This window comes from Carcharhinus amblyrhynchos, chromosome 22 (assembly GCF_965287045.1).
Source record: "Carcharhinus amblyrhynchos chromosome 22, sCarAmb.v2.hapA, whole genome shotgun sequence".
In the NCBI taxonomy this organism is placed as follows: Eukaryota; Metazoa; Chordata; class Chondrichthyes; order Carcharhiniformes; family Carcharhinidae; genus Carcharhinus; species Carcharhinus amblyrhynchos.
In genome coordinates this window covers 32710030-32723444 of record NC_137345.1, presented here as the reverse complement: position 1 = coordinate 32723444, position 13415 = coordinate 32710030, and the positions used below count along the sequence as shown (strand labels likewise).

The 13415-nt window shown below is 41.8% G+C and overlaps 1 protein-coding gene across 2 annotated transcripts in view; it reads right to left on the bottom strand.

Annotated features, from left to right (window-relative positions):
• Nucleotides 1-13415, bottom strand: part of LOC145357045 (neuron navigator 1-like) — a 698546-nt gene that overhangs the window by 142206 nt on the left and 542925 nt on the right. For both annotated transcript variants that reach the window (XM_080210100.1, XM_080210101.1), the window contains one exon: nt 5150-5852. In XM_080210100.1, coding sequence (XP_080066226.1) covers nt 5150-5852 — 703 coding nt within the window. The remainder of the gene's footprint in view (nt 1-5149; nt 5853-13415) is intronic.

Sequence of the window (13415 nt, the reverse complement as noted above, 5' to 3'; positions counted from 1 at the left end):
TTTCTACAGACTCCTTGATAATGGATTGGAAATTCCGCCCCCCCTCCCCGAATGGTGTTAGGCTTACAATTCCGTTTTCTTTCTACCTCCCTTTTTGAATATTGGAGTGACATCAGCTAACCTCCAATCTGCAGAGACAGTTTCAGAGTCTATAGAATCCTGGAAGTTGACGACCATTGCATCCACTGTTTCTAGAGCCACTTCCTTAAGTGCTTGCGGGGGTATAATACCAGCAGCTGCCACTCCCTCCTCAATGGTGCTGTGGATATGCTGAAGAGATGCCAACTGACTGGCCACTAGTGCCCACTCAGCCAGGGGGATCTCCTCCCCTCCCGGGGTCTCTGATCCTGGGGAAAGCTTGCTGCTGTCCAATAAAGTGGCACTTCATGCCATAGGCCTTCCTGGAAAAAGGACTCTTGCCAGCTCTCTCGTGGGCAAGACCCCCATCATCTCCATTAAATAACACTCTTAATGAGTGTAAAACTAAAAACCTTTTCTAAACATTTAAGAAAATCCAGTTAAGTCCCAGCTGGAGCTGTGTTTCCAATTCTGGAAAGATGTGAAGACCAAGGAGAGGATAAAGGAGACCTACTAAAATGGTACCAGGAATGTTTGGCTTGCAGTTCTCTAAAGAGATGGGACAAGCTGGGATTGTTCTTTCAAAGATTGAGGTGATCTCATTGAAACATAGCAGATAGCAGCTAGACATAGTAAATGATCTCCTTCTATGCCATTCCATTCTAATTACTCAGCACCTTAATGCACTAGAAAAGGCTCCCCTTCATCTGACCCAACAATGAAAATTGACCTTATAATAACCTAAGCCAAACACTTACTACTAAGTAAGTATATGTACTTATTAGAAGCCTGGTATGGCATAGTATTTAACACATTAATCTGAAAGTACTTTCTTCACTATTTGGAGCTGAATTGTAATAAATAGTGTTGAGAGGGATTTCAGCCAACTGCATTAAGTGTTCAGACTCACATACATCTTAATTTCAATGTCAGAAATCTGGCAGCTTTAAACTTTCAACTGTAACAGCATTACACAGCAATCATTTCTACTAAAAAACCAATTCAATTAGGCCAATCATATTCTCAACAGCACAGAATTCATTATTAGCCTATAAATCGCCACATCACAGTTGAAGTGTACATCAAAACTGTACAATAGGTTGCATTCGACAGCCCCCTCACATAGTATGTTTTCAGCGGGAGGACACATAAAATGAGGGGAATCAAGTCCATCATTTTGTCTCCCTCCGCCCCAAGCTGCCCCTCATAATATGGTAGACAGACGGGTACCAAAATGGTTAGTCTGTCTGCCATCCTTAACGAAATAATTAATGTTCAATTAAGCCTACAATAGGCTAGCCCACACCATAAAACGTTGGCCTAAACAGGCTGTTTCCATGAAGGAAACTGCTTAAAGGCAGGAAGGAAGGGGAGGTTCTTTTTTTTGGGGGGGGGGGGGGTGGGGGGGGGGCGGCTTCCTCCATGGGCCTTCTTACTGTTAATTAGCTCTGGTACTGCATGTGACAATAATAAATCAAATCAAACTGCTAGAGCTGCTGACCAATCAGATTGGCTAGCAGCTCTTAAGGTTGGATCTCCTCCTTCTGAGACAACACAACACACTTGTGAGCAGAGTTAGAGCTCATGGAATGAATATAGAAGTAGCAACATGGGATACAAAATTTACTGAGTGGCAGGATGCAGAGAGTAGTGGTTCATGGATGTTTTTCAGCCTGAAGGAAGGCTTGCAGTGGAGTTCCCCCAGGGGTCAGTGTTGGGATGATAACTCTCTCTGATACATTAATGACCTGGACCTGGATGTACAGGGCACAATTTCAGAATTGACAGATGACGTGAAACTTGGGAGCATTGTGAATTTTGAGGAGCATGTTGTAGAACTTCAAAAGGACATAGGCAAGTTGGTGGAACAGTTGGACAAGTGTCAGATGACATTCAATGCAGACGTGTGTGAAGTGATTCATTTTGGTAGGAAAAACATGGGCAGGAAGGCAGGAAAATGGCACTAAGTGAATTGCTGAGTCAGACAACAGGGGCAGAGACTTTGAGACATTTGGCTGCCTCCCGTCTTGTAACAATTCTGTGAAGTCCCACTCTCTGCTTGATTAGCCTATCACTGGCATGCTATGGCTACGAGATAGGCTTCTTTCAGGTCAGTTCAGGGGATCCAAGCAAGATGTTCAAATCCCCCCAATTCCAAGAAATCAAGCTTCATTAACAAGACAGCATCTATAATTTATGTTAAATTACATGTCTGAAATTCAATAGTGATCCTCCTTAAGATCGATTATTTCAGCAGAATTCAGAATTAACTCTGTAGAGGTAGAGGTAGAGGTAGAGAGGTAGGGAGATTCTTCCTGCTTAAAAAGGATAGCAGGACTAGAGGGCACAGCCTCAAGATAAGGGGGGGGAGGGGACAGTTTAGATCAGAGTTGAGGAGGAACTTCTTCACTCAAAGGGTGGTGAATCTCTGGAATTCTCTGCCCATTGAAGTGGTGGAAGCTACCTTGCTAAATATATTTAAGTCACGGGTAGATAGGTTTTTGACAGACAAGGGAATTAAGGGTTATGGGGAGAGAGTGGGAAAGTGGAACTGATCCACTTCAGATCAGCCATGATCTTATTGAATGGCGGGGCAGGCTCGAAGGGCTAGATGGCCTACTCCTGCTCCTATTTCTTATATTCTTATGTTCTTATTAACTCTTGTAAATGTTGGTAGCTGCAGGCTCGATGGGTTGAATGGCCTCTTTCTGCACTGTAGGTTTCTATGAATCTATGAAATGCTTAAGTATGTAACTGAAATGGATCTTATAAGACAAGTGTTGAAGGAATGTGGATGAAAGTGAATAAATTTAGACGGCAGCAGCACCCAAGTATTTTCGTGGAGATCCACTCAAAGAATAAAGAAAATTACAGCAGAGGAACAGGTCCTTCAGCCCTCCAAGCCTGCACCCACTGCACTGTCTGACTGAACTAAAACCCCCTACCCTTCCAGAGACCATATTCCTCTATTCCCAGCATGAAGCCCCTTAAAAGTCACGATCATATCCACTTCCACTACCTCCCCCGACAGCAAGTTCCAGACACCTACCACCCTCTGTGTAAAAAAACTTGCCTCGTACATCTCCATTAAACCTTTCTTGTTGTACCTTAAACCTAAGCCCCCGAGTAATTGACTATTCAATCCTACGAAACAGCTCCGACTATCAGCACTTATGAGAGTTAGTTTTGAATTCTGCTGAAGTAGTTGTGATTTTAAAAAGGATCACTGTTGAATTTCAGACTTGTAATTTGACATGAATTATTTATATGCTGGCTTGTAAATCTCTTTTTTTTTAACTGAAACTTGATTTCATGGGATTTGAACTTCTTGTTCAAACCACCGTCCTTCCGACTATCCACTCATGTTCCTCTGAGCTTCGCAGAAGTGTAACTAGCACAAAGTCTTCTGCACCAATTCTGAGCAGTCACTGGCAGTTCCTTAGTTAACTGCTGCTTAGTCTATTTACATCTTGACTGGTTCTTGTTTTTTGAAAACCAGTAGCAGGTCATGCTGGCATGACATCACACCGTATGCATGCGTGCGTGCGTATGGGTGGGGTGGGGGGAGGCTACTTAAATATAATTAAGTGATCCAATTAATTTTAAATTAATTTAAATTCAGACAAATCAGGTTCACGGCTTTGGAGCAAATCCCGTTATGGCCCTCTAGCAAGATTTAGCAGCCATAATGGCATTTGGGACTGTGACGAACACAGACTCGACAAACCTCACTCAGAAGTGCTCAACATTTCTTCATCAACACCTCCCAAATTCATACCATCCACTACTCCGAAGACATGGACAACAGCTACATGGGAGTATCAGTCATCCAAAGTTCTCACTCAAGTCGCAAACCATTCAGAGTTGGCCAATACAGCAATGTTCCTCTGTCACTGTTGAATTAAAACTTAGAAGTCCTTTTCTTTTTGACATTATTAACACTACACCATTTGAATTGCAACATTGTAGGAAGATTCACCACCAAAATCAATTAGGGATGGGCAACAAATGCTATACTTGCCAGTGATGCCCATATCACAAGAACGAATAGAAAAAGGTCATAAAGTCGAGTTGTATACAGCCAGTCTAATTTGGTTGTGTATTTCACATGTGCCTAAATCTGCACTGTCTGACAACCTAATTACTGGATGCACCATCATTGTGTTGTGCATTAGATTAAGGGATGTTGTGTCAGCATAAACTGTCAGATTGCAAGTTCACACAATAACTGGAACTCTACCACCTCGCGTGGCACGGAATCTGAGCAGACAAGAGTCAACAATGGACACTCTGTTGGCCTCAGGCAAGAATTTCCGGTCTCGCTGAGCGAGGCCATAAAATCTCGCCCAATGAGTCTATTGGTTCAACAGATTTTTGTGGGAAACTTTCATGCTGGAATTCAGAAGAATTTATTTCTAAAAAGTACCCCAGAGAAAATTCTCATTGTGGGAGAAAATGGAAAAGTAGTGATCCAAATTGACAGAAATATCTTGTATTGTTCTTGTGAGAACTTATAGATGGGCTGGCTCCTTGGATTTCCCATAATAAACAATCACAATTGCAATGTGGAAATGTTTCAATTCAATCTGTCTCATTCCAATAATTTGCATAAAGTCTTCTGCACCAATTCTGAGCAACCTCGAGCTGGACACACAATCTACCTAACAATTAATCAAGTAAAGGGTGGCTTGTTGCTCACTTGACAGATCGTGTGATTAAAATTTTGTTCCTGGTCTACAATACAACAGGAGTAAGCATTTCTAATGAAGCATAACCTGTGAATGGGTGTGAAGGCTTGGAGAAATACGCCTGAACCAAATAGTGGTGAGAAGACAAGTGCCATCAAGGATAGACAAAAACCGTTCAAATAAAAAAACAAACATGAAAATCATTTTTGGCCTCACTATTAATTAGAATTCCGATATTATAAAAACACGTAACCAAATGGCTAGGAAAATAATAACTAATTATAATAACATTAAATATTAAGTCAAAGCAAAAGCATGCAATGTGTAAATTATATTATTAAAATTTATTCAAGTATGTAAACCTAAATATTCCTGCAGTTTACCTTTGTGCTGTTGGAGATGACATCTCTGAAAATTTGGAACCTTGCTGTCGCATTCCCTGTAATTTGCTATGACTCTCTGGAGCTGAAGTGGCCTTTGTAGAACTTGATGCGGTTGTGCATTCAGTATCAGAAGCAACGGCCTTTGCTTTTGCCTTCTCTTTCTCGCGATCGGTTTGATTCACCGGTACTGAATTTGCCCGTCCCATCCCAATCTTTGACGGTTCCTTCAGACGAGAAACGGGGATCCCTCCATGCTTGCTGCTAATGAGGCTTGGGTCAATGTTGCTGCTTACCGGCCGACTGACACCTCCTCGACCGGTGATGCTAACAGAACTCGATTTGGCTGGACGTGGCAAGCTACGGTACTGCACGGCTGTCCTCGCACCCGACGACATAAAGCCATCGTGGTTTTGGGAAACATCAAGGCTGGTTTTCCTGGAGTTTGTCGGCTTAACAGGGATGCCTGTAGATTTCTGAGTTTTAGTTGCTGATGGTGAATTTCCACCGGCTGTCATCACTGTTGCTGTGCCAGTGGTAGGCTTCTTATAGCCGAAAGAACCACCAGCAGAAGGCCTTGAAATCCCTGTTGGAGGTTTGCGTGTTTCTCCAACTCTGTCTCTACTCGCATCAGATGAAGATCTTTGCAAACTTGTTCCTTTGAGAGCCAGTTTTCCTTTGTCTTGCACTTTAGATTCAATTTTACCTGAAAATACAAAATAAAGAAAGAAGACGAAAGTAAGCTGTTATAGAAAAAATAGTACTTGTCATTCCTCTCACTATGCTATGATGTATTTTGTTATTTATTGTTCGGGTTATTAACCAAGCTTCTGGGTAGCAAAAAAGAAATGTGATAGAAAAAAACATAACACAATGCGGGGGGTGGGGGCGCATTTTCTGAGCTTGTCTGCCACAGGTGCAAATCTCGTATTGGCAGGAAAGCCTTGCAAGAGAGCTGGGGGATCTCAGAATGAAATCTTTCCTATTACCCACTAGTGACATAAGCAGGTTCATACTCAAAGCACATGAACTTGATTGGAATTAATTTACGTCAATTAACACCTACCTGATTAAATAGCTGAACAGTGTGACATAACGCTGGCGGAAATCATTACTGCTCTGCAGCAATCAAGATGACCGTGCCGAGGGCCCGGAGAGATGTGTAGCCCCTGGGGTGAACAGGGACATGGCAGGTTAGCACTGTCAATAGGGGCAGGGCCAACAGGCAGACCCATAACAGGGTTTCCCATTATGTGGAGAGTGGGAGGCTGATGCCAACAATTGGAGGTGGTGGTGGTGGTGAAGGGAGAAGAGGGAGCTGGTGCCCCTAAGACCAATGCTGCCATGGATGAGGGTGTGGTCACCCTGATGTTTGCAAGGTTTTGGGGGGCGGGGTAACCTTTAGTGGTGGTTGACCCACTGTTTAGAAGGTTTGGATTTTCCCCTTGTTTACAGTGGTATCGTCGTCAGGAGGGGAGGGGGGATTGCAAAGAGGGCCTGTCTCTTTGCATTGTGATCGAGGGGCCCCTTCAAAAAAAAAGGTGCCCCAATCTTTGCAGAGCGTGGCTTGCCATTATTTTTTGGCACCATCCCTCAGATATGATCGCGCAAAACAGCCTCTGCTTTTTTTCTGATACACTGTCAAAAGATCTGGAAAGAAAACCTACATGTTTCTGCGGAGAAACATCGGGTTTCAATCAGAATCTGTCACTTTATCATTTTTTTTGCAGAAATGCTGCCCAATGTCTTATGCCATAGATGGTAAAAAATATTGTCGTTCCCTCATTAAAACCTCATTTACTGAAAGTATTTAATATTTCTCCTTACTGTGTCTCCCCTGCTGGATTCACAGCTTTTCCTTAAAAGATTTTTTTCTTATTACAACAGCAATGATGACACTAAAAAGTGACAACGTCATAGGACCAGATGCTTTCAATCTCAGTGATATGAAGGAAGCATATGGGAATTTTATAGTTAGGGAAGCTGCCAAGTTGCTTTGCTTTGATTTGAGAATCATTCCTTTCAATTGGAAAATTGCACCTTGCTCCAATGTAAATGGAAGTATTAAAAAAAATTGAATGAAAAGTAAAATTATTGCAGATGCTAGAATCTGAAACAAAGAACAGAAAATGCTGGAAAATCTCAACAGGTCTGACAGCATCTGTGGAGCATCTGTGGAGAGAGAACAGAGCCAATGTTTCAAGTCGGAATGCTCTCCAGACCATCTTTACTGTTGAGACAAGTCAAGACAAGTAACCCTGTGGTAAGAAATGCCTCAATTTGGTAAACGTGAAGTTTGTAATGCAAGTATAGGCCCAATACACACGTCATGTTTTTTGGGTATGACAGTTTAATGTGAAACATTCACTTTGAGGTGCAACGCTTAGTGGGCTTTTAGACTATGCACAACAATTTAGTTGTGTGTGTTATGGACAGAACAACTGCCATTCATGCATTTACTGCCAAAATAACATTAGTTTGAATGGCTAAATTAATCAAAGGATGCAAGTCAATTTATGTAGACAGTCATTGATCATGTTCATAATGCATCTTGAGGTTGTCTGCCTCAAGTTGTAAGGCATTATGTAAAATGCTGCTTCTAGCACCCTTCTCATCCCAAATCATCATGTGAACAAGCTTTTCTGGAAGCACTGCAATGTGTGTTCTGCTTCATCGAGGCAGCAGTACACAAAGGATGGCAAGAATGATCTCAGTCCCATTTATCAATCTAGATGAGTGTTACAATTAGATCCATACATCATAAGATGTAGGAGCAGAAACAGACCATTCAGTCTATCCAGTCTGCTCCGTCATTTAATGAGATCATGTCTGATCTGAAACAATAATCCTTAATTCCACTTTCCTGCCTTATTGCCATAACCCTTGATTTCCTTACTGATTAAAAATCTCTCTCTCTCTCAGCCTTTACGACCCAGCCTCTACAACCCTCTGTGATAAAGAAATCCACAGATTTAATATCCTCTGAGAAGAAATTCCTCCTCATCTGTCTTATTCTGTGATTACGCCCTCTGGTCCTAGACTCTCCCACAAGGGGAAACAACCTCTCAGCATCTACTACGTCAAGCCCCCTGAGAATCCTACATGACTCAGTAAGGTCACCCCTCAGTCTTCCAAACTCCAATAAGTATAGTCTCAACCTCTCCTCATAAGAAAATCCCTCCATACACAGGATCAACCCAGTGAACCTTCTCTGGACTGCCTCCAATGCCAGTACATCACAAAGCTTATAATTACATACAGTACACATAACAAGTTTAAGTTTATTAGGGTCACAAGTAGGCTTGTGCAATGAAGTTACTGTGAAAATCCCCTAATCGCCATATTCTGGTGCCTGCTCAGATACATGAGGGAGAATTTAGCAAGGCCAATGCACCTAACTTGCACGTCTTTCGGACATCAGGGCTTTATGCAACATGGATGCTTTATAATTAATGGGAAGTTATCACCACTGTGTGAATTCAACATGCATTTATGTGCTTTAAGTGAGAGTGAGTAACTCCATATATGACAAAAATCTATCATTCATTATTGTTCTCTCAATCTGATGGCTACGGGCCTATGGGTGAAGTATGCCAGTAGGCTATATAGAACATAGAACACAGAACACTACAGCACAAACAGGCCTTTCGGACCACGAGTTGTGCCGATCACATCAACACCTACCAATCTATAGACCTATCTAAAACCCCCAATCCCATTAAATTCCATATACTCATCCAGAAGTCTTTTAAAAGACCCCAGCGAGTTCGCCTCCACCACCACTGACGGCAGCCGATTCCATTCACTCACCACCCTCTGAGTGAAAAACTTACCCCTAACATCACTTCTGTACTTGCCTCCCCGCACCTTCAATCTGTGTCCTCTCGTAGCGACCATTTCAACCCGGGAAATAGCCTCCGAGAATCCCCCCGTATCCATTCCACTCAATATTTTATAAACTTCTATCAGGTCGCCTCTCAACCTTCGTCTCTCCAGGGAAAAGAGTCCCAGCTCCCTCAACCTAACTTCATAAGGCATGCCTCCCAGTCCAGGCAACATCCTTGTAAATCTCCTCTGTACCCTTTCAATAGCTTCTATGTCCTTCCTATAGTGAGGCGACCAGAACTGCGCACAGTACTCCAAATGAGGCCTGACAAGGGTCTTATAAAGTTGCAGCATTACCTCCTGATTCCTAAACTCAATCCCTCGATTAATGAAGGCCAGTACACCATACGCCTTCTTGACCACCTCCTCCACCTGCGAGGCCGATTTAAGAGTCCTGTGGACCCGGACCCCAAGATCCTTCTGCTCTTCAACACTACTAAGACTCCTGCCACAGTGATGCAGAATGGTTCCCTGGTGTGATCTCATCTGGATAGCACTAGGGTGGCACAATAGCGCAGTGGTTAGCACTGCTGCCTTATAGCGCCAGAGACCCAGGTTCAATTCCAGCCTTGGTTTGCCTGTGTGGAGTTTGCATGTTTTCCCCACGTTTACCTGTGTTTCCTCCAGGTGCTCCAGTTTCCTCTCACATTCCAGAGATATGCGGGTTAGGTGGATTGGCCATGCTAAATTTCTCCTTAGTGTCAGTGGGATTAGCAGGGTAAATACATAGGATTATGAGAATAGGGCGTGCGTGGGATTGTTTTTGGTGCAGGTTTGATGGGCATGTTAAACTGTGGGCACTCAATGGAGCATTGAGCTCCAAAATGGCAGTTAAATCAGCATTATGCACTGACTTCACAATCCACCAACTGTGTATTTCCACTGGCTGTACGCTGCAATTGTGTTAACACCGTCAACCAAAGTACATCCTGCCTGGCTCACACCAGAAGTATCTGCACCTGCTGTGACGCGATTTTGAAGCCAAAATGGCAATTGTAGCACCAAAAGACTGCATTTGGAGCAAAATATTGTATCACTTGCCTGTAGGAGAATTTTAATTCCATGCTTTTCAATCATGACTTTGTCCTCTTAATAGGAGGTTTGACTTTATGTATTTTTCTAAAGTTTTTTAAAGTTTACTTATTAATGTCACAAATAGGCTTACATTAACACTGCAATGAAGTTACTGTGAAAATCCCCTAGTCACCACATTCCAGTACCTGGTCAGGTACACTTGGGGAGAATTTAGCATGGCCAATGCACCTAACCAGCACATCTTTTGGACTGTGGGAGGAAACTGGGACACCCGAAGGAAACCCATGCAGACACGGAGAACATGCAGACTCTGCACAGACAGCAACACAAGCTGTGAAGCAGCAATGCTAACCATTGTGCCATCATGCCTCTTGCAAATTTGTGGTTTTATTGATTTGCTTGTGAAATGTAACATGTACTTGCTGTTTCTCTTCTAACCAACAAGTTTTAGTATTTAATATTTGCATAGTCAAATTCCCCCATGTTATCAGTTAGCTGTTAACGTTCAGGATTTGAATGTTGGAAAAGCAAGGCTCAAAATTTGAATTTTTTTTGTTATTTCCTCTCGGGAGAGGGGGAGGGAATTGATTTATAAGCATCAAAAGTGCAAGTTTTCTTTGAAAATGTTACTTAGTGTGTAATTTTATGGTCAGTTGCATGATAAATTCTATATAATGACAACTGATGCAATAAGAGGTATAAAACAATGGTTGCAATCTGCTTTGTCAATTATATTAAAAAAAATCGGTGAGACAGGATTCAATATAAGTATTGAGAAAAAGGAGGGAAAAGGGAAGCAAAGGGGGGGATAAAGTAGGGGAAAGAGTGGGCGGGAAAGAAAAATAAAGAAAGACAAAGAAGTAAAAAGGGAGAGAACAGTTAAAAATTAAGTAAAATGAAAACAAAGGGGTACAACTAATGATCTGAAGTTGTTGAATTTGATGTTGAGGCAAAAAGGCTGTAACATGCTTAACCAGAAAATGAAATGCTGTTCCTCTAGTTTGTATTGAGCTTCACAGAAACATTGCAGAAGGCCAAGGACAGACTTGTGGACATGGGAGCAGGATTCTATGTTAAAATGGCAAGCAGCAGGAAGGTTAAGGCCCTGACTGTCCACAGGCCGAATCTCAGCAAAGCGATCACCCAGTCTCTGCAAGATGACAAGGGTCACCTGGACTCAAAACATCAACTCTTTTCTCTCCTTATAGATGCTGCCAGATCTGCTGACATTTTCCAGCATTTTCTCTTTTGGCTTCAGACTCCAGCATCTGCAGTTATTTGCTTTTATTCGATATAAATATTGTGGGTGGCTAAATTATTTGTTTGAGCTGAAATATTTTCTCAGTCCTAAATTTCCCAATTGCTTCAAATTCAAAATGGATGGGATCTGGAGCCATTTATGTAACCAGCTCGATTCAATGTTCATTCAAAAGAAACACCCGCTTCAATGCTACATGCACAATGCTCCTGCTCTCTAATACAATTAAGACACTATTTAAGTCATTTGCCTAAGCTGTTTTAAAAGTTGAGGAGTGAATGGCAATGAAAAATCCCGTTCAACAGAATTTAATTATGTTTTGTTTACAGTGAGACTGAGCACTATAATCAAGGCTGAGAATTCAAATTTATGACACTGAATTCAATTGACATAGCAGGTGCAATCGACTGTGATGGCAAAAAAACATTTTGTTTGTCCTTCATAAAGCTGCGCCATCAAACCTAGCTCACCAAGACAGAGAATTCACTGTATTCATAATACCAATCAGGGGTCCAATTCAGCCAAGCAGTGACTTTACTTGGCCTCCAAATGTCAGGAAAAACAACTCACTATATCCTTATAAACAATTACAATGCAATACTGAGGGTGGTTGTGCTGCACAGCACAATTCAATGTTAAACTGTAATGCTCAGAAAGAGCATTACAGTACCTGCGTAAAAACAAAGCAAAGGTAAATTAGATGTTGGGCAAAGCAAGGCACTTTCATTTGTCTTTCTCTATGCTGTCCCTGATTCTGTTAGATGGTAATTTGTCATCATATCTCATATATGAATATATATATTTTAATTTTGCCAACACAATAACAGAATAATTGGGTTATAACTATTACTAAATTTGAATAAACATTTAACTGTTGCATTTTGCAAAGTTTTAGGATATAATTATGATGCGGGAAAAGCGTTTCTTTCCCTTTGTCTTTGCCACTCCTTTTCCACACAATCTTTCCTGAAGAAGATATGCAGCTTGCAATTGACAGCTACAAATTCAGTTTAGATCAGTCAACGCCAATCTGATTAACCAGCATTGCTCAAGCAAAACAACTTGAGTATTGCCCCCTCTGTTTCTCACTCTCAACTGCATCCCATTGTTGTTACTCACTGTAAATATCTCAACTGAACACAATCTGATATCTAGCTGAGAACCAAGAAATAGGCTGTGGTTTCCATACTGGAAACCTAATCCCTGACCTTCTCTTTGAAAATGTTATCCCTGTTCACACTGTTAAAATCACATTTCTACAAAAATATATATATATTGTACTTCCTGTGCTGCTGGTATTTCATTGTTAGCGACTTGGGCTTAATAAGATGTAACGTGTATTTCTAATTGAAGATAACTGGAAATCTGCAGTGTAGATTACCACAAAGGTCAAAAGCACATAGCTCAACAACGGGTTGGGTTTGTTTAATGCTTTCCTGCAAAGAGACTGCTTTTCATACTAATTTTCTAAAAGGAACACAAGAAACGATATGTGCATAAATGTCAATGAAATACTTCTGAATCTTTTTTCATATTTAGTTAATTGCTAAATATACAGTGAATTTAGCAAACTTGGGACTCCCAGGAGGGACGGCATGGTGTCACAGTGGTTAGCACTGCTGCCTCAAGACGCCAAGGATCTGGGTTCAATACCGGCCTTGGGCCACTGTCTATGTGGAGTTTGTACATTCTCCTCATACCTGTGTGGGTTTCCTCTAAGTGCTCCAGTTTCCTTTCACAGTCCAAAGATGTGCAGATTGGGTTGATTGGACAAGTTAAATTCTCCCTTAGTGTCCAAAGACGTGTAGCTTAGGTGGATTGGCCATGCTAAATTGTCCCTTAGTGTCAAGGGGACGAACTGGGTAAATACATGGAGTTACAGGGATAGGACCTGGGTGGGATTTTTGTCAGTGCAACCTCAAAGGGCTCAATGGCCTCTTTCTGCACTGTAGGGCTTCTATGATTCTATGAAATACACTTGAAGGGAGCTTGGGCTGCAGAACTCAAGCTACAGTAGCTTTATACCCAGATTGCACTGTTGCTCCTCCAAAATGGGAACATGAATCATTTGAAAACCTGGCCAAGCTCTAA